We start from the raw sequence: 23,010 nt of genomic DNA, 5'->3' as shown, positions 1-23,010 counted from the left end.
ATTGTCATAAGTTGAGGACTACGTGTGTGTGTGTGTGTGTGTGTGTGTGTGTGTGTGTATACACATGTAATTCTCAACTTATAACAATTGATACACTTAGATACACACACACACATATACTAGATACTAGATTGTTTATACTACAGTAGATTGTTTATGTTGGCCTTCTACATGGAGTGCTGTGTTTCAAAGCAAATCTACTCCAATCTGTAAAAAGAAACAATTATACCATTGCAGTAATTACCATTTAAATACAGATCACATATTTTTGCTCTTTCAAGGAACGGTCATAGCAGAAATTAATGCTTTCTAAATAGTATGAACCAAATAATTTTACCCAGAATAAGACAGCACTTGTACAGAAGATGATCCGTACATACTTTCCACAGGTTGTATAAGGAACCTGCTCTTCTTGCTGTATAAACAAAGTCAATTGAAACAGGATTATTAGGATACGTATGTAAGAACATGTAATCGTTCTTTCATTCTAGTTTATTTCTAAACTAAAAATTTCAACCCTGTCTAGTTGTTTCTTCTTTGTACCTCATTAATTGATGGAAACAGTTTTCATTAACAGCAATTTTTTATTTCCAAACATTTATTTCATTTATACATTAATTTATTATTATTTTTATTAAAATATAATAGCAAATATAATTTTTGAAGAATTTTTTTTCATATACAACTCCAGCAATTAAACAATAAGAAAAATGCAATGTTCTAATACCCTTTATTTTGGCATACACCATCATTAGCAAAATGAAATTGAATTGGGTGGGATCCTACCGGTTCAGTTTGGTTCTATAGAACCAGTAGCTCTGAAGAGTAGCTGACACTGAACTGGTTTGCTGGGATGAGGTTTTGATCTGTTGTTTGGCCCTCCTGCCCGCCTGGGCTCTAGACTATCCTTTAGTGGCTGCGTTTTCCTCCTCAGCTGCTTTGCGCAACACAGCTGTGTGCCGCTTGTCAGTTGGAGAAGGTAAATGCTTCCCAGAACCAGTAGCACACACATGCGTGCAGCGCACGTTTGACGCACATGTGTGTGCTCCCTGAATCCTGTTATGCTGGTCAGATCCTACCCATGAATTGAAAACAATAATAATTTGCATATGACAGATACCCAAAATGATATTTGTGTTCAGGATATTTTTGCTATAATTAAGAAATTAAGAAAAACAAAAAGTTTTTATAGCTTTAACAGAGAAAGAGAGAAAGAGAGGAAAAAGGAGAAATTGAGTTGATACATTTTACCTAAGTTTTTAAAGCTGGAGATTGAAATACAGGTAGTCCTTAATTAGCAACTGCCCCATTGAGCAACCATTTGCAATTACCATCAACCAATTGATGGTAATAAACAATAGTAAAAATAGTTTATGGCCAATATGTGCACTTATGCCCAAGTTTCTGCACCTGACAACCAAATCAGAATGAGAGTAAACTGGCATTGCTGCAAGGGAGATATTAAACTAAATGAAACAGCAGCAATTAGAGATCTCCATGGTCTCTTTGCCCCTTTCCCTCCTATGTGAGTTACTTAGTAAAAGTCAGAAGAGCCCATTTTTATTTCAAATATTATCACCCCTACTGTGTATTCTGTGGTCAAAGCAGGATACCATGCCCATAGTAGCAGTGTTACCATGGGAACTTTGCCACCAAAAGCCTATGACCAAGGAAAACCCCAAACAAGAAGTTTATTGCTATGCAGCCTTGCATAACCACGTGCCACTTTAACTGATATAGACTGAAAAAATGTAAACGGCGCACAGTTCATACAAGAAGCAAGTGGCCTTCTGTTCCATTGCCCATGTAATTTTAAAGAACATTTTAGACAAGTCAATCTAAAGACTACACACCTGCTGCCCCTTTAATTGACATGTTTACATTGCAGGTCAATTGACAAAGAGATGCTGTTTCTATCACCACCGTTTACCTATTTACATAGGTAAAAGAGAAACAATGTCATCATCCACTAGACTAGACTGTGGTAGGAGTCAAGAGAAGAAGTTTTCTAAGCTGCCTTTTGCTCAGCATTATTGAAACTTAATAATCCCTCTGTTGCAATGTTTGTATATTGTATGACTATACACTTGCAGCCATGGTAATTAGAAAAGAAGAACTGAGTGAATTTATTCAAACTATCTTTTTTAATTAAAATGTTTAAAACTGTAAATACAATTACCTGTGTAATTTCATTCACTATTACATGGTGGCATTTTGCCTCATACTCTGGACGTATTTGTTCCTCTTGCTCTAAGAACTCAACCATGTCCCATTCATATTCTAATTCAGCCTGGCGTCGTTTCCAAAACTCCAAAAACAAGCTAACTAATCAAAGAATAAGTCAAGAGAAACAATCAGTACATATTGTATGAGTGAAAGTCAAATTGTTGCCACTTGGAACAGTTCCGTGCCATTTTATGTACTTCTTCCCACTCTTTTTTTAAAAAAGATTTTTTTAAAAACATGTTCAAGTACATCTTCCCTAGCTTGTGAACTCAATTTCTTGTAGCTTATTTTTTGAAGAGAGAAAGATGAACTAGCAATTTGATTGTAACAAGGCTTTTTCTATCAAGGATATATTGCATCTGGATTGAGGCAATTCCAGAATGGAATAGCTGGGGAATTTTAGGAGTTGAAGTCTTAACAAGGTTGGACATCTTGTTCTAGGCATATTCCCTTTTTCATAGGAAGAGTTGTAAGTTCAGGGAAAAGATTGTTACAGGATTCAGATCTGTTTTCTTCCCTCTCTTTTCAGGAGTGCCATGGAGAGCTAACCAGGGAAATTGAGAAGCTTTTAGGCTGATTAATTTCTATGTACACAGCTGTGCAGGAGAATGCTCCTAGTTTTCCTTTTGCATGCCAAGTCCTTAGGTTTGCTGATTTGCTGACATTTGTCTATTGTACAAATTCAAATATTATACCAATTCTGCAATAATGATTAAGGTGTCTCATAAACATAAATGACACCTTGTCCCATTTTACTGAATTAACCACCTCAGTATGCAAAACAAAAAAGTTAGCTTACCCCAAATCCCCATAAACACTGCAAACACTAATGTGCCAAAGCTGTCAAATATACAAAGTTTCTGAAAAACATGAAGGGAAAATGGCTTAACATATAATACAGGATTCTTTAACACTAGCTCTTCTGCTGTCATTGAAGATTTTATCATTTGGTTGTCATGTGCATATATTTTTATTACATGTTATTACATTATTCATTCAATCATTGCTTCACTGCACTATATACACAGTGACTGACAATGGTCTTCATTACGGAAATGGCTGAATCTCCTCCTGGGGCCCCAGCTGATAGCTGACAGCCCTGCCCATCTGTTTGCTTGAGGAAAATATGTATGCCAGGTAGCCTAAAAGGGTGTGCTGTTTGTTGTTGTATATACAATTGTATCAAAAGATAACATGAATCACTAAAAATAATGCCACAGATCGGCTTTTTAAACTGTTGCATTCTTATCATGCAAACAGATCAGGGGTGGGATCCGACTGGTGCAACTACCGGTTCAGTGACTTACGTTTTGCACGTGCATGTGAAACGTTATCAGCTTGCTGCCTGGATAGCTGAGCAGCGCTGTGCGCAGGTGTGCAATGTTTGAAAAAGCTGCAGCTGTGCTGCACAAAGCAGCTGAGGTTGAAAAAGCAAGAAATAAAGGTCAGGTAAGAGCCCGGGTAGGTGGGTGGACCAAAACAGCAGCAGACACAGAACCAGTTCTGTGTCTGCTGCTCTTCAGAGATACCGGTTCTACAGAGCTGGACAAAACTGATAGAATCCCACCCCTGAAACAGATGGTCTTCTAGTAGAACATAAATTATATAATAAGCTTATCATATGGAAAGATGGTTTTTGTGGATTTCACTATTTTAATCTGCCAATTTCTGGTGTAAATTTTTTGTATGATAAAATCATAATATTGTAATATGACCCTTTAAAGTTTAAAAGAAGAAAAGGATTATTATGTTCCTTGAGAACAGACCCACAGTATAGGTCAACTGTATTGTGAATAGGAATGTCAATGTAAACTTTTCAAACTGGAAAACCCAACTTTCCTTAGATACCAGTATTCATTCAACCCTGGAATCATTAACTGACTGACACCAAACACTCTCTCACATCAAATAACTTTGCAGGATTGATGTGAGGATAAAATGGGGAGATCCCCATCTTAGTGTCTTGGAGGTAAAATGAAACCCAAATAATCTTTTAATAACTTCAGTCATAAAAATCAGATTTATATATTTGAGCAAATGACAAAAAAAAAGGAAATGTGCTAAAGAAAAATGATTTGCAAAAATATATATGGTATGAAGATGCACTAAAATACTTCTATTCAGGGAAAATACATATAAAATATTAGAATTTAATACTATTTCCTACTCTTTTTAAAATTGCAAACTTATGTTCAATGCCTACAGCAAATTTAGGATTGGGAAATGGGAAATTGAATGAAATTAAGTTGACATTTCCCTTACAAGAGGAGTGTTTGCTTTATTAAGATGATTTCATGAAGCCCAATCTGTTCAGCTGTACACAGATAACATAATCAGAGTTGGAAGGGACCTTGTAGGTCATCTAGTCTAGGGGTCTCCAACCTTGGCTACTTTAAGACTTGTGGACTTCAACTCCCAGAGTTCTGGAAGTTGAAGTCCACAAATCTTAAAGTGGCCAAGGTTGGAGACCCCTGATCTAGTCCAACCCCCCCCACCCACCCAAACGGGAGACCTTACACCATTTCTGACAAATGGCATTCCAATCTCTCATTCCAATTCTCAAGTAATGACACTCCACAACTTCCAAGGGCAAGCTGTTCCATTGCTTGATTGTTCTCACTGTCAGAAAGTTTATCCTTATTTCCAGGTTAAATCTGTTCTTATTCAGTTTCCATCCATTATTCCTTGTCCCCTCAAATATTGGAACACTGCTATCATGTCTCCCTGGTTCTTCTCTTCACTAGAGTAGCCATGCCCAGTTCCTGTAACCGTTCATATGTTTTAGTCTCCAGTCCCCTAATCATCCTTGTTGCTTTTCTCTGTACTTTTTCTAGAGTCTCAAACATCTTTTTTATAATGTCGTGTCCAAAACTGGATGCAGTACTCTAGGCGTGGTCTTACTAAGTCTTTATAGAGTGGTATTAGTACCTCACTTGATCTCAATTGCATCCCTCTGTTAATGCAACTTAGGATTGCCTCAGCTTTTTTGGCTGCTGCTGCACACTGCTGGCTCATGTTTAACTGTTTGTCCACTAAGACTCCAAGATTCCTCTCACAATTTCTACTATTGAACCTGGTTTCATCCAGTCTATATGTGTACTTTTGGTTTTTCTTGCCTAAGTGTAGGACTTTACTTTTCTCTACACTGAATTTCATTTTGTTAGATATGGCCCAGTGTTCTAGTCTGTCAAGATCCATCTGAATCTTGAGCGTATCTTCTTGGGTGTTAGCTATTCCTGCCAGCTTAGTATCATCTGCAAATTTGGTAAATTCCCTTGCTATTCTCTCATCTAAGTCATTAATGAAGATATTGAGATATTCAATATCTTCATTAACGACTTAGATGAGGGTGTACTGGGCCTAAAACAGAACCTTGTGGCACCCCACTGTTTACTTCCCTCCATGTAGACTTACACCCATTAAGGACTACTCACTGAGTACGGTTTGTGAGCCAGTTGCAAGTCCATCTAGTGGTGGTGCTATCTATTCCACTTTTTGCTAGCTTACCAAGAAGTAGGTTGTGGTCTATTTTATCAAATGCTTTGTTGGAATCTAAATATATTATGTCCACAGAATTTTGCTGGTCTACTAATTTAGTCATTATGTTGAAGAATGAAATAAAATTGGTTTGGCATGATCTCTTTTTAACAAACCTGTGCTGACTGCTATTATTTTACTTGTTTCTAGATGTTGGCAGATCTCTATTAAATGCTTGGTTTTGTTCGACAGCAAGGTTGATAATCTTACCTCCACAAACATCTATGTTACATGCACTGGTATCCTTATTAATTTTAGATTGCTGGGGACAGAAATGTTCTGTATCCATTAATTCTCTGGCCCCACTGTTCAGTTTAAATGTTTATCCAGAAAATCTGTGAATTTAATGCCAAGTAACTCAGTCCCTTTCTTTGATGGATGCAAACCATCTCTTTTGTATAGCTTTTCATTGGACTAGCTGCAGACATCATGACTAATAAAACCAATAAAACTTCCCTTTTACACCACTCCTTTAGCCACACATTAAACTCTGCTATATGTTGGCCTTTCCCTTTTTCTTCCTTGTATACTGGTAGAACCTCTGAAAAGATAAGCCTACAGCCCATACTACTAAGTTTATACCCCAAGCTCTGGAAGTCTTTCTGCACAGAAAGTACATCTTTTTGGGACAGATCATTGTGTATAGAAGCTTACTTCACTTGTACATTTACAGAATCTCTCAGGTGGTTATGACTTCTATTTGGATTAATTTTTTAAAAAACTATGTACTAAGGGTTGTGCTGATTAGTTACACTTCTTATGTTTATTACTGATCTCATATTCTTCCTTCTCCACATACTTACGGTTTATTTCAAAACAGCATTTTATGTCACAGTAATATTTTTTTAATGCTGAAGGAAAAATACCTTGGAAGAGTCACATGTGATGTTGAGATTCCAGTATGTGCATTCTTCATCACATTGTGGACACATAATAATCTTACCTCCTATGTTTGGATCACATACTTCTTGACTGAAAGAATGAATAAATTCATCTTACACATTATGAAACTCAATGGATGGACTGCTAAATTCATAGTTTTCATTGATCACTACTGTTCTGATCATCTTCCACTTAATAAGTACCGTGGTCCTACCATTGTAGTTACACTGTCCCCTTTTTCGATATGCAAGACACAAGCAAACTATGTGATAAGTGAGTAGCATTGATGATGAGGTCTTTCCCCACCCATAATTTTCTTTTTGTGAATCATCTGTTCAAGAAGTCTCTTCCAATTCAGTTCAATGATGGTTCGCCTTGAACTGTGCACTAGAAAAACATAATTTCGATAGCTTTTACACAGCTGTCCTAGGACCTCTTGCCAAAAATAATTCCATTTATTTTGATGTTCCTGATATTCCTTTATTCTGTTTTGTTTTCTTCCTGATATTATTTAATTTTATTTATTTTTAATCACATGGTTTATTCATTCACAGCAGAATGCTTTCTAATTTTAATTAGGAGTTGATATTTCTGTATATTCTTCTGGCAACACAAGATAAAATGCTTAATATCTCAAAATGATATTGATAAATATAATGACACAAAATATTCTGAGGAATAGAGAAGTTTAGTACATTTGTCATAGATGGTATTTCCCCCCCAGAATGTATATTATCATTCAGTGCAGATTCCTCATTCTCAGCATATTTTAGTAGTTTTTCGCTGAATAAATAGTAAAAAGATACCATATACCTTTAAATTTTTAAAAGAACACATAAAACTGAAATAATAAATTGACTTAGATTAAGCTAGCATAAATATTGAGTGATACAATCTTATGCATGCCTACTCAGGCACAACCAATAAAAATTTGGTTGTCCAGGTTCCAGTTTGATGTCACAGCAAGATCGGACATGAGGAGTGGGGCTCCATGAACTCACGCCAAATCCTCCTCATTGGAGGCCCCCCCAAGGGGCTAAAGTCACTCTGTAGGGTTGATGAAGAAAGAAGGGGGAACCCTGCAGGTTGTGCAGAGTGGCAGCTCTCCAGCTAGACCCAGGGATTACCTCCCATCCAACAACAAAGAGGAGAGGCAGCCATTATTGCTGTCATGAAGCTGGGGCAGCCGAAGAAACAAAGAATGTGCTGAAGTAGTGTAGATGAACAGTGATTGGAAATAGGTGAGGTTATTCTTTTTTTACCTAGAACCTAAGCCCCCCAAAAATACACCCTAGGAAAGTGACTTTGAAATGTTTGTCAAAGTGGCGAATAATTACAGATAGAAAAATTACAGACCTGAAAGAAAAGGAAATAAAGGAAGAATGCAAAATCTTTAAAATATAGAGAATTGGATTTTTAAACTTTATTGGCAATATTTTGGTAAGGCATTTTAAAATGCTGGAATCATTTGTCTCTATATTGACTATTTGCAAAAATCTGAAATTAATATTTGTCAGATTTTGTGCAACATTGAAATTTAAGCTGAAGGCACCATCTACTGGTGAATGGAATATATATCAAATTCCTACAACCTTAGGAAAGTACTGATAAGATAAAGGGGAAATAAATAACACCTGGTAGCTGTGCTACCTACTGTTCTATATTTGCTTACTTCATGGCTATTGGAGTTTTAACTGTGAGACTATGGAAGACATCTAAAGAAAGTGACTTTTAAATGCCAGGATCTATGACTGAACTTACAGAGTGAACTTAAGGAGATATTTGGAAATCTTCCTGGATTATCTAAATGGAACTACTTGAGTAACTGTGGGACACAAAGAACTATAACTATTGCATTCCCCTGAGGAGCAATGCCGGGATTGAGCAAACAGTTTCTAAGCTGGCTTTCTGAGGTCATAGACAATTGATACTTTGGGGCAGTGAAAGACTACTGACAGTCTATTGAGCAATATTTGGACCTACCAAAATAAGACAAGATGTTTCATCGGGGGAGATGAGTGGATTTCAAAAGAAATAGTGTTAATGCTAAAAAGTACCTATGATATGTTGATAAAGAACCACAGGGAGATAAAAGACTTAATGCATGACATTATGGGGAAATCAAAAAATGTCCAACGGGATAATGAATAAAGATAATAAAACACAGGAAATAGAGAAGATAATAGAAAGACCAGAAAAAAAGATAGAACAGATAAATCAACACATAAAGGAAGAGAAGAAAGAAAAGGCAATAAAGACTTATGAAGCAAATCAGGCACAATATATATTAAGAGATCAAAAAATGGAATTGGATAAAAAGAAATATATTTTTGAAGAGAAGATGGGAGCTTAGGCAGATCCTCTGTAGGTATGGCAGCAAAAGATAGTAGAGATAGAAGTATTTGGGTTAAATAGGAAATATGTAGACAAAGACCCAAGGGAGGAGTTTGGGAGGCAAGTCAAAAAACGAATAAGAATTGAAATACTAAAGTGAACAAGAGATGATAGTTAGAATATAAGATTGTTTAATATAAGATTGGCTTTATTGAGAGCTAGAATAGAGGTAGAAACAAGATCAAGGGGGAATATTATTATACTTATTTTTATATAATATATTAAAAGTAATACAGTAACTAGTTGTAAAGATTAGATGTTGAAAGATGGTATCGCTATGTACATTTAAATAATATTGTGATTGTTATTGAAATGGCACACAAAACACTGAACAACTAAACAATAAAGAAACACACTCCAATACAAATATGTATAATAACACCATAATTACATAAGTATGACTAATGTAACATATATTAACATTATTATTTGTATTTAAATTAAACCCAGATGCCTCACTGTTCATATAATGATATTGATGCATATTCAAAAATAAAAAAAAAATTACAAAAAAAACCCCAAATCTGCTTGTCCAGATCATCTAGCTAAAAGTGATTAGAGTAGGATTAAAAATCTGTAGATATGAGGGAGGGGATAGTTTTGTTGAAAGTATGTAGTGATGTCCCTGATATGTTGGCCAAAATTCTACAAGTCTCTTCCCTGTCTCTGCTGAGGTTACCTCTTCAAATGGGGAATTCCAGTGGCAAAGAAAGGGCAGTATCTCTCTTCTTCCGAAATCCTATTTTCCCCATTAAGCCCTAATTTAAGACACCCTGTAGATACTTTACACAATTTCATTCCTATGGAAAACAATTCCAAGATCCACCAAAGAAGAAAAGAGAATATGGTTCTGCTACATCCTTACTGTTTTGACCATGGAATTCAGTATGTATTTATTATTCTCTGAGATGTATGTGTAGAATTTGCAGCCTATATGAACTAACAAGAATAAATTATTATATGAGAATGGTCAGGTCTAATTAGGAGCTAAGATCTTTATGCATGACTATAAATAACACAAGAAACATGAATCATAAGGTTACCTCCAAGTGCAGTTATCCTTTGTGAAATATCCATATAAAAAACATCCAACACCAACTATTGCTGCCAGAAGTAACATCCGGGTATAGAATCCCAGCCAGGCAAAATAGATCCCAATTTTCTCACCGTAATATTTCCTATGGACACAACAACATCCTTTGAATATATAGATGTGTATTTCCTTTATTAACAAAACCAGCTTCTTATATATTTAAGAAGAAAGCATTATAATGCACTCCTGTGCTACACTGATTTCTGTGTTTAAGAATGAGTCCAGGATCACTCAAAAGTAATTAAGGTTATTTTTTTTTAAATAGCAAGGCCTTAATTATTTTAAGTTACAATAACTAAATATGACATTAACAAATATTAAAAGACAATCTCTGTATGGACAAATTGAAAGAAATGATAATTTCCAGAAGGTTATAGAGAGATTTAATGAATGGTGCTGTTGAAAACTAAAGTTTATATTTCCTTTCCTTTCCCTTACGCCTTAACTTCTTTTGCTTACTACTTTTTTCTTTTTTCTATGTTGTGCATAACATATAGTTCCCCCTAATGGGAATAGCATAATGGGTTGTATGCATGTATGCATTCTCATTAAACAGATGTTAAAATAATGGAAGCTTGCTCAAAAGGAATAGCATCCTAGATGACCAGCTGTTTTCTATCTTGCAATTCTTCTGAATCTAATTAAGCTATTTCAAAACTGATTGTGTGACTTTTGTCTTATTTACAGTGGGAGACAAACGTGCCAGGGGTCCCCAACCTCAGGATGAGGCCCACCTCTGGACCTTGAGCCACTCAAAACCAGGCCATGGAAGTGGCAGGTGAATGCATGGATGTGCATGTGCATCCCCACTTGCATAAACGGAGCTATGTGCATGTGCATTCCTCCTGCTCATGTGGAACCACCCCCCTTCCCCTCCCCGTCACTGGTCCGCAAAACCAAAAAGGTTGCAGAACTCTGCTCTATGCCATGAGAGAAAGAAAAAAAAAATCCTGATATGGAATCTAAGAGGAAAGAAAGACAAATCAGTCTTTACTACTACATCTTGTTCAATGTTGAATTCATGAGCAACATCAGCACCAGATGATTTTCTTTGTTGTCTGGTTACCTCCAACAAACTTCCAGACTGTTTTATGAATATTTGGGGTCTTTTTGAGTAAAAGTATTTGGCTATAGCAATAGCACTTAGGTTTATATACTAGTTCAGTGATTTACAGCACTCTTTGACTGGTTTATAATGTCAGCATATTGCCCCTAACAGTCTGGGTCCTCGTTTTATTGACCTTGGGAAGATGGAAGGCTGAGTCAATCTTGAGCCAGTCAGGATCGAATTCCTGGCTGTGGGCAGCATTATCCTACAATACTGCCTTCTAACCACTGTGCCATTGTGCTCTAGGCTCTACTTTAACTTACAGTATCTCACGGAAGTTAGTTCACCCTCTCACATTTTGTAAATATTTAAGTATATCTTTTCATGTGACAACACTGAAGAAATGACGCTTGACTACAATGTAAAGTAGTGAGTATACAGCTTGTATAACAGTGTACATGTGCTGTCCCCTCAAAATAACACAACATGCTGCCATTAATGTCTAAACTGCTGGCAACAAAAGTAAATACACCCCTAAGTGATAATGTCCAAATGGTGCCCAAAGTGCTCAATATTTTGTGTGGTCACCATTATTTTCCAGCACTGCCTTAACCCTCTTGGGCACAGAGATCACCAGATCTTAACAGGTTGCCACTGGAGTCCTCTTCCACTCCTCCATGACAATGTCACAATGTCCACCTTCTGTTTCAGGATGCCTCACAGATGCTATGGAGTTTAGGTGTGAAGACATGCTTGGCCTGTCTATGACCTTTACCCTCAGCTTCTTTAGCAAGGCAGTAGTCATTCTGGAGGTGTGTTTGGGGTCGTTATCATGTTGGAATGCTGCCCTGCAACCCAGTCTCCAAAGGGAGGGGATCATGCTCTGCTTCAGTATGTCACAATACCTGTTGGCATTCATGATTCTCTCAATGAACTGTAGCTCCCCAGTGCTGGCAGCACTCATGCATCCCCGGAACATGACATTCCTACCACCAGGCTTGACTGTAGGCAAGACACACTTGTCTTTGTACTCCTCATCTGGTGGCTGCCACACATACTTGACACCATTTGAATCAAATAAGTTTATCTTGGTTTCAGCAGACCACAGAACATGATTCCAGAAAGCCATGTCCTTAGTCTGCTTGTCTGCAGCAAGCTGTTTGTGGGCTTTCTTGTGCATCATCTTTAGAAGAGCTTCCTTCTGGGATGACAACCCTGCAGACCAATTTGATGCAGTGTGTGGCATATGGTATGAACACTGACAGGGTGACTCCCCACCCCTTCAACCTCTGCAGCAATGCTGGAAGCACTCATACATCTATTTCCCAAAGCCAACCTCTGGATATGATGCTGCGCCCAGGCACTCAACTTCCTTGGTCGACCATGTCAAGGCCTGTTCTGAATGGAACCTGTCCTGTTAAACTGCTGTATGCTCTTTGCCACTGTGCTACAGCTCAGTTTTAGGGTCTTGGCAATCTTCTTATAACCTAGGCTATCTTTATGTAGAGCAACAATTGGTTTTTTCAGATCATCAGAGAGTTTATTGCCATGAGGTGCCATGTTGAACTTCCAGTGACTAGTATGAGAGAGTGAGAGCAATAACACCAAATTTAACACACCTGTTCCCATTTCACTCCTGAGACCTTGTAACACTAATGAGTCCCATTACATCAGGGAAGGAAAATGGCTACTTGGGCCCCATTTGGACATTATCACTTAGGGGTGTACCCACTTTTGTTATCAGTAGTTTAGACATTAATGGTTGTGTGTTGCGTTATTTTGAAGGGATAGCACATTTATACTGTTATACAAGCTGTATACTCACTACATTGTAGCCAAGTGTCATTTATTCAGTGTTGTCACATGAAAATATATACTTATATATATAAGTCTGTGTGGTTTTCATTTCTTTCCATTCAGTCCCTTGGAAAAGCAATTCTCTATTTAATAAACTGTGATATACAGGAATTACTTGAAATAATAACTCTCACATTTATTTTATCACTGGGATAATCTTTTCACATCACACATTGTGAATTTCAGTCTGGAAGTGCTGTAAGACTCTCATAATTGCAGTTCCAATTGTGAATAATCAGGTACTGTATCCACCACTATGAACTTTATTTTTCCAAGAACTCTTCAAGAACCCAACATTCATTATTTATGAAGATATAATATGATTCATATGATTTTTTTTCTGTAACTTATGTTCTATAGTCATAGGCAGTCCTTGCTTAACAACTATCCTGTTTAGTGACCATTTGATGTTATAAATGCTAAAAATATAACTTTAGGACTGCTTCTTCTATTTAGAACTTATACAGCATCCTATAGTCATGCTATTTGCATGTTTCACAAACAGAGTAAATGGAGAATTTGGCATACAATCACATATTGTGATCAAATGATGTCTCTCTTAATCACAGGTCACTTAAGCAAGGGAATTTTGTGATCAAATAGTAGGCGAGGAAGAAGAGAACAGCAGCAAGGAAGAAGTGGAATTCAGGAGCCAGGAAGATCATCCACAAGAGATAAGAGAGGTAGAGAAAGAAGGAGGAAGTAAGAAAGGACAGGAACAAAAAGGAGCAGAGGGAAGAGAATGAAGGACAAAACCACAAAGGTATTCTAGAATAAATAGAAGACAGAAGCCAAACTACTAAGTCAATAGATAAAGAAATTCAGCTAATATTAATAAATATTAATGGGCTAAACTCTCCAGCTAAAAGGAAACAAACACTTAAAAGATTGGTTAAAGAAAAAACAGACATTATCTGCTTACAGGAGGTGCACATAAAAGACCAGCATAGGGATTGTTTAGAATACTCCAGATTAGGGAAGCTATATACTACTCTAGCAAAACATAAACAAAGAAGGCTAGCAGCTTATACAAATGCAAGGTTAGAAGTGAAGCTAAAATATGCAGATGAAAATGGAAGGATCCTGTTAATTGAACTACAGATTGGACAAAAGTTAATGATATTGGTAATAATCTACACTCCAAATGAGAACCAAAAAGAATTGTATAAAGCACTACATGAAAAAAACGTAGAATTAGAATATGAAAATATATGTGTTGTAGGTGATTATAACGCAGTGGTAGATCCGAAGAAAGACTATGTAGGCAATTTGTCAAAAAAGAAAAGGAAAACATTACCAGCCACATTTTTTGAAATAACACAAGAATTGAATTTGTTTGATCAATGGAGCAGGATAAATCCTAAAGGACGGGAATATACTTTTTATTCAAACCCACATAAATTGTGGTCCTGCAAGGATATGGTCTGGATGAATGGAGAATTAGGAAATGAGGTGGACAAGATAGAAATTATGATGAACACATGGGCCGATCACAATCCATTAACAATAATTTGGAAAGGATATAAAAAAAATGAGACGATGGACATTAAATCCCCAAATTCTAAAAAAAAAAAAAAACTTTAAGGATAAAAAAGGAAATGGAAATGTTATTTAAGGAAAATCAAAATCAACACACCTCACTTCAGATAGTATGGGACATAGCAAAAGCATATTTCAGGGGTATACAGCAAAAAGAAACAGGGAAAGGAGGCAACAGCTGGAAAAATTAATGACAGAGATTAGAGAATTAGAATATAAGTTACAAAGAGAACCTCAAAATGAAAGAACCTCATTCCAAAAGAGTGTACAGATCACAAATATATCAAAAATTATAGACCGATCTCGCTGCTGAATATGTAATGACTGACTATAAAATCTTTACCACAATAATGGCAGAAAGATTGAAGATAGTGCTAAATGAAATAATACATCCAGACCAGAATGGTTTTTTGCCAGTGAGGCAAATTACAATACAACAATACAATACAAGAATGGTCTTAGACATTTTAGAATATTATGAGGCACATCCTGGGAAACAGGTGGCACTAATCTTCCTGGATGTCCAGAAGGCATTTGACAACCTTAATTGGCAGGTTTTGATTCAACAAATTAAAAGTATGAGATTTGGAATAAAATTTGAAAAAATGATTAGTATAATATATGCTATGCAAAAAGCTAGAGTGATAGTAAATGGAGACTGCACTGAAATATTTGGAATTAAAAAAGGAGTATGACAAGGTTGTCTTACATCACTTCTACTTTTTATATTAACGATAGAAGTGCTTCTAACTCAAATAAGGCAAAATGAGGAAATAAAAGGACTAAACATTAAAAATCAGGAATACAAAATGCAAGCATTTGCGGATGATTTAGTATTCTTCATTGAGGAACCTAGGGGACAGGGATAAATTTGATAAGAGAAATCAAAAGATATGGACTAATGGCAGGACTAAAAATTAATAAAGAAAAAACAAAAATGTTAGTAAAGGATTTAACAGAAAAACTAAAGAAGGGATTAGAAAGAGAACTGGGATTAGAAGTGGAAAAAAAGATTAAATGTTTGGGGACTTGGCTTACAGGATGATGTTCGACCATAAAGGAAGATAATTATAAGAAATTGATGTTACAAATCAAATAAGATTTAGAGAGTTGGAAAAAGTTGCAACTGTTGTTGATGGGCAGAATTGCCACAATAAAAATGAATATACTACTAAAATTGTTATATTTATTTCAGACAATCCCCATAAAATTAGATTGAAAATTTTTCAAAGAATTGAATAGAATGGTGCTCAAATTCATATGGATGGGAAAGAAAGCATGAATCAATGCAAAAATATTACAAAATAGTAGAAGCAGAGGTGGCCTAGGACTTCCAAAATGGGAGCTATATTACCAGGTGGTAGTCTTACTCTGGATCAAAGAATAAACTTAGATAATAAGACAGTATTAACAGTTGAAGGGCATGACCTTCACACAGGATGGCAGGCCTTCTTGTGGGGTAAATGAGTAAGGATACATTTATATTTTTATTGCCATCAAGTTAGGGATTCATTAATAACAACATGGGAAAAGTTAACGAGGAAATACTACATGAAACTACTGGACTGGGTGTCACCGATGGAAGCAGTGATTTACCTGAATACAATGGAGAAGAAAAAGAGGATTAGATATAAGGAATTATTAGATAATCAGGGAAATTTAAAAACAAATGAAGAACTAAAAGAACAGGGTATAATTGTAGACTAGTGGCCGTATTTGCAGATAAGAATGAGGCATAAAAAAGATATAGAGAAATTTGGAATAGAAAGGGAATCCCAACAACTAGATCAAATTTTGACTGGTAAAGAAGAAAAATTTATAACGTATAACTATTTGCTCAAAGTAGAAATGGAAGAAGTAGTAGTTAAGGGCCCAATGATTGCATGGGCACAAAGTATAGGGCATAGTATACAGTTAAAAGATTGGGAAAGAATTTGGATCAGGAACTCCAAATTAACATTGTCAACATTGTACAAAGAAAACCTAGTTAAGATGTTTTATAGATGGCATTTGACACTGGCGAGATTGGCCAAAAATACAGTATATCCAAACATGAAATCAGAACGTTGGAAATGTAAGCTTACAGACAAAACATGTATAACATCACATGTGTTGGCAATGCCCCAAAGCTAAAAAATACTGGGGAAAATTGAGGAAATGGATACAAAAAATTACAGGATATGGCACTGAATTTAAACCAGAAACATTTTTATTGGGGATGATTGAAGGAAATTTAAAGAAGCATATCCAATACATCGTACAGCACATAATTACAGCAGCAAGGATTGTTTATGCCCAGAGCTGGAAAGCAGAAGATGTACCTTCTGAGAATATGGTAATAAATAAAATACTTGATTGCGCCGAAATGGATAGGCTTATGGGGAAATTGAAAGGTAAAGAGGAGTCGGAGTTTTATGAGGTAAGGGAAATGTTGTATTTATGGTTAGAGAAGAGAAATAAGGTTTAATATGGAAAAAATTGTAAATATATGTAAATGCTTGACACAGTACTATTAAAATGTAAATAGATATGCACTTTGAAAATAAATAAAACAATAATAATAAAGAACCTCAAGAGAAGTGAGGTCATAAGTCCTTCACAGATGTGCTAGCTTACTTAACAATCATCTCTAAGCAATGGGGTTGCTGGGCCTCTTGTAGTCATTAAGCAAGGACTACTTATATATGGATTATCACCACTGAACTTTTAAAAATATTATTTTAAGAATAGTGTATTATTAAAAGTAATAATACAAATATAAAGTAATGCAAAATATACTTAGACACTAGAGGCCTGAATGGTTCATGCTCTGATGACATTCAGGAAACAATTAAAAAGCTGATAGTTGTCTCAGGCTTTGGAACTAAGTAGAGTTTGAGCTGGGTTTTTGGTTTATGTTTTAATTGCAAGTTGGCCAGAGTCATTGGCAGTTCAATGGCCTACATACTGAATAAATTGTCTAAAGAAACACATCTTTGCTTTTTCTCATATTGCCTAATGCAATATTATAAAAGCTTATTTTCTGTTAAATGATTATTATTCATAGAAAAATAAAATACTCATAAGAAATGGTATAACATTCCTTAATACTTACCTGACAAGGTCTAAGGGTTGCAGTTTGAAAATATTTCGAGGATAGGCCCATTCTCTGTATAGCAATTGTCGTTCATTTGGACAATTAGGATCCTGTGATTGGCAATTGAATCTTGACTATAAACAAAACATTTTCTCATTAATTGATGATCCAAGGCCACAAATTTGTGTTTATTTTAATCAGCTCACATTTAGCCCTACATTCAAGCATGAATAATTATTCTGAAAGTCTGAAATTGCTACCACCTATATGCCACATCAATATATATTTTATCATTATTATGAAGGAAACTAGAATCTCCTGTATTATTTTTAAAATACCGCTCAAGAGGCAATGGTGGTCGTAATTGCTTTATTTTGTTTCAGTAGCAGATTGAGCTAAGACTTGTTCACACAAGTGAACAAGTCTTAGAGTCACCTATTGGAAAGGCAGTTAAACTAGCTATGTAAAATTGTTGTCAAAATCCAGTCCCCAATGAATCATTTATGTCCTAAACAACTCTGGAGTATTTTTTTGATTAACTCAGTCATTATTCATCTCATTGTAATTTCTTTTTCATGTATTTTCTCCTGGGAACAAATTTTGGTACATTCTATTTTGTCCAGTGTTAATAAGGACCAAATTTTATTTGCCTGTTGTGTTTTATTATAGTTTTAAAAACTATCAGGATTGCCAACAATTATACCACTGAAGACATGCTTCTGCGAATCTATAGGCAATTGTTATTTGTCACATGAAAGGACAAAATACAGCTCTACAAGACTAGCACTAATGAAGTTGCCTAGTTTGAGTAAGGAAATATTTGCAACAAAATAACCATTCTCAGAGAGCACCAAGGACCCTCATTTCAATCCTGAGCTACAAATATTCTTCTTTATTGGGACAGATTCCAGAATTAAATGATCAACACATAAAACTGAAAAATAGATTAAAATTATGAGACAATACTTATGAGTACATGTAGTTACTAGGCAAAATGTCTTCCTGCTGTCAAGAGTTCAATTTCCAAACCACATAAATTTTATAAAATGTAGAAAATAGAGTCTAAATGCCTTTGTTTGAAAATAGTTGTATTAATATATTAGTTTGGAAGTTGAAAAGTATTGTTTTTTTCTGAAGTATATTCAGAAGTTTCCTGATTAATTTTCAGTTGATGCAATCACTTTTCTCTTCTATACATGCTTCCACATTATTGATTTTTGCCTTTGTAGGATAGAGCAATTCACAAAAGGGATGTGGAATTCTACACACAAACATCCTTCCCAGACTTCTTATCCCAATCCCTCTAAGACACACTGTAATGGGGGGGGCAGGGGATCACACTATATTTAACATTATCCTGAACTTCAGAATTTCTCAATCAAGTCCTGTTTCAAAATTTAAAACTATTTGAATTATAGACTACTCTAGTTAAAACTTCCCATATTATGAAACCTTAATTAAACATAGCTTTTAAAACAGTGTTGGCATGAGCATGTGCACAGGGGAGCACCGAAAACCGGAAAAGCAGCTCGCCAGTGCACGTGGGACCACTGGAAACAGGAAGTACATATGCGCACTGGGAAGCTGAGCTTCCGGTTTCCAGCACGCACATGCATGCAGCCAGCTGGTTTTCGTGCACACATGCCACCAGAAACCTGAAGACTAGCTGTCCTTCCGGTTTCTGGTGCATGTGTGTGTGAAGACCAGCTGGCCAGCGCATGCTTCCCAGCGCGCGGATGTAAGCCAGGGAGCTGCCCTTCTGGTTTCCAGTGCTCCATGTGCGAAGACCAGCTGGCTGGCATGCATATGCATCACCAGAACCCAGAAGAGCAACAGGCGATGGGTGGCATGACCGGAGAGATGGCTCTGTATGCCATTTCTGGCACGTGTGCCATAAGTTTGCCATCACAGTTTTAAAAGCTACTCTGCATGACAGAGAGAAGCTACATAATCATTTCAATAGAAGTTAGTGTCTAAAATTTATATATTCCTTTGTTGTTGTCCATTGTGAAGGTTTTTAGTTGAGCTTGTATAACAGAGTGAATTTGGTATAACTTAAAAAAAGATCACAAGATTAACATTGTACATAAATATAAGAAAAAAGTAATTCTTTATTAATTAGACTCACATCGTGGAGTGGAAAAGCAGCCTTGTAGATTCCAGAGTCCAAAAGTTTATTGATACCAAACATTTTCACATTATTTTTCATAGCATACTCTCCTCGACAAAGAATAAAGTGAACCTGAAATCCCCGCCCCCCCGATTTTTTCATTAGCAGGGAATGAATTCAAAAAGTGGCAAATATTTATGAGACAATACTTATGAGTACATGTAGTTACTAGGCAAAATGTCTTCCTGCTGTAATTTTCTCTTGGAATTTACCAGTGTTCTTTTTAAATACTTTTCCCTAGTTGCAATTAATTATGGCCTAAACAAACCCTGGCAACAACTTTTGTTTCCTATGTTTTCATAATGTTGCCTTCATCTTCTCTTCAGCCTATGAATGAAATAGGCATAAGTCATCAGTTGTTAAAATAGTATTTTCCCATGTATTATGACACTGTTCAAAGATGGGCTCAAGCAGTGAAAAAACTATTAGATTTTCATGGGTGAAAATCAGGTGATAGAAGTGGTATGTAACAGTGGCAAACAGCATTCGCTTTTCTTTAATCTCTATTATGGTAAACCATAGAGCTCAGCAGTAAGGAAAGGTCTTAGTCAGGGGTTAGTAGCTGAACACATGTTTTTCCTTATTTGTACCTTGAATCCTTCCACAGCCCATGTGAACAAATGCTTGACTTTTCAAAAATAGTTTTTAAAGTATATGGTCCTAGTTTCATATGGGCTGCAACATCTATAATAACTCTTATGGCATGTCTTGCAGACCAAAAGAGTTTGTGAATGTATGATTTTCTGTTTTTTAACACAAACAGCTTTGAAAATGAACTTTTGCATAATAAAATCTGTTGAAAAACCATGACCATACCAAAAACAAAAAAACATTTGCCGATGTTCATATGTTCATGTTCATAATTTGGCAAAACAAATTATGGTAATAAAAATTGGTAGTACTGACAACATCATATAGAAACCAGCCTTATGCAAATGCTCTTGGTATATGTAACTATATGTATATTTCAATATTATCTATATTTGCTGATATCAATTTGTTCACCAGTTTCAAAGAAGAGTCTTGCTCAACTCCATCTGGAGATGTTTTGGACTGAAATGGGAACCAGTTTGATTCAAATTATTCTTTCTACTAGTTAGTTGTACTCTGCCACTTCATTTTCCAACATTTGATTATATGCTGCAATGCATTTTTTACATATTGCTTTGATATTCAGAAGAACAAAATAAACATTAGTCTAATATTGCACTTAAAAAAAGATCCTTTAATACTAAATTCTACAACTTACTATTCGGCTCCTAGTTGCTGAATTGAAGAACAAGTCCTTGTCCTGAATATAAAAGTCTGAAATACGCTCATTTTCAAATGCAGCAGTAAAAAACTCCTGTTCAGGTTTGATTATATTTTCATCCACATTAAAGAATCTGCTTATTGATGTAAGTGCTGAGTCATGGCTTTTCGTATCATCGGGTTGCAAGGGCAATTTGATGTGCATAATTTCAGCATAACTACACAGCACTTCCCAAGGAGCATGCACCTTTACAAAGGTCAGCTTTTCATCCGTGACCTGCAGTAAAAGGATATTGATTATAATATATGGATATTTTAAAAATACCACATCTCAAGAATAATTTTAACATTTCTTGGGAACCACTGAAAGAGCTGATCTTATGACACATAAAATACTTAACTGCCATTTCATAAGCTACACTAATAGGAACTGAGGAGTTACTTCTGGTGAAATGGATGACTATATATATTTGATATAAATAAATAAATAAATTAAGTAAGTAAGTAAGCAAGCAAATTACAGCATTACTAAAGTGACAATTGCTGAGAAAAGACATGCAGATCCTATAAAAAATTCAAATTTCTAAAATTTAGTGATGGATGATTCTACTTCTTAGTGACTGATATGAAAGTCAAGTTGTGGAAATCCAGTTTAAAATCATAAGAGCTTTCTGATTCAACATTTCATTCTTATAATAGTTAATCAGATGTCTGTAAGAAGTCCTTAAACATAACATGAGTTCAATAATAATTTTTCAATCAGGCCTCTTAATCAGGCTTCCTAATAAGTGATAGTGAGAAGTTTTCAGTCTTTCCTACATGCAGTCTTTTTTTTCCTATTAAAAGAACATATTTTTATAAGCTTTCCAGACAGGCTCATTTTAATTGGTTACCCCTTTTCAAGCATACAATTTCCTTTACCAGGTATGGTGATCAAAACTATATTTTAATTTTGATGATAAAGCACATATATTTTGGAGTAAGATTTATATTTTAATACAGAAAATTCTTAAAATGAAGATAAAGATGAAACCAGAAACTTTTCTTTTGGGTTTAATGGAAAAAGACTTGGAGAAAAGAATTGGAATCTATCTTATAGATAGATAGATTCTTATACATATTGACAGCAGCAAGACTACTGTATGCACAAAAATGGAAGGACATTTCAATTCCCACTATGGACAAATGGTTGCAAAGTTGATGGAGTTAGCAGGGAGGGCTAAATCGACTGCTTTGATAAGGGATAAAAAAAGTACTTTTGTTGCCACATGGAGACCACTTCTGGACTTTGTGCTTGAGGTAGAAAGAAATGAAAGTTTGATTTTGGGATTTAATTGATTAGATTGATTTGTTTTTATAGAAATGGCTAGTTTATATTATTATGGAAAAGTAAAAAGTTGTGGTTTGATGTTAATGCTTTATTTTATTGCGAAAAGGGAGTTGGAAGTCCATTTTTTCCTTCCCCAACCCCCCTCATTTCTCTTTCCTTTTTTGCTCCCCACTGTCTCTTCCTTTTTAAATAATTTTATTAATGAACAACAAACAGAAAAAACATTAAAAACAATGAATGTGATGCATACATAACAAAACATACAAATTTACATATGCACATAAATATTAATCATCTTTGCTAGAGTTACTCCTTTCTTTTTTTAAACCAGTGGTAAAACTTCTCTCAAATTCTGTAATAATCAGATTCAGTCTTATCTTTTAATTCTTGAGTTAATCTATCCATTTCAGTGCACAACCAAATTTTTCTAATTATTTCCATCTCTTCTGGCATATCATTTCCTTTCCATCTCTGGGAAAGAGCTAGTCTCACGGCAGTGGTGACATGGATTATTAAATATATTATCTCTTTATTATATTTCCCCTCATTGATTCCCAATAACAAAATTTCAGGTCTGAACTCTGTGAGTGTTTGGGGATAAACCCCC

At 35.5% G+C, this 23,010-nt stretch overlaps 1 protein-coding gene across 2 annotated transcripts in view; it reads right to left on the bottom strand.

The window, feature by feature from the left end:
* The window catches only part of ANO6 (anoctamin 6), a 72,046-nt gene that overhangs the window by 23,865 nt on the left and 25,171 nt on the right, over nt 1-23,010 (bottom strand). For both annotated transcript variants that reach the window (XR_015743804.1, XM_087934406.1), the window contains exons 5-12: nt 21,072-21,350; nt 19,781-19,894; nt 17,671-17,786; nt 10,083-10,217; nt 6,630-6,735; nt 3,026-3,086; nt 2,180-2,325; nt 338-415 (exon numbers count right to left, since the gene is read on the bottom strand). Coding sequence is in view for 1 of the 2 variants with exons in the window: in XM_087934406.1 (XP_087790532.1) it covers nt 338-415; nt 2,180-2,325; nt 3,026-3,086; nt 6,630-6,735; nt 10,083-10,217; nt 17,671-17,786; nt 19,781-19,894; nt 21,072-21,350 (1,035 nt within the window). In the remaining variant the exon portion in view is untranslated. The remainder of the gene's footprint in view (nt 1-337; nt 416-2,179; nt 2,326-3,025; nt 3,087-6,629; nt 6,736-10,082; nt 10,218-17,670; nt 17,787-19,780; nt 19,895-21,071; nt 21,351-23,010) is intronic.

Source organism: Pseudonaja textilis, chromosome 5, assembly GCF_049901715.1.
Source record: "Pseudonaja textilis isolate UNSWEBS1 chromosome 5, rPseTex1.2, whole genome shotgun sequence".
In the NCBI taxonomy this organism is placed as follows: domain Eukaryota; kingdom Metazoa; phylum Chordata; class Lepidosauria; order Squamata; family Elapidae; genus Pseudonaja; species Pseudonaja textilis.
The sequence above is the reverse complement of the archived record's forward strand: the minus strand, read 5'-3'. Positions and strand labels throughout refer to the sequence as shown.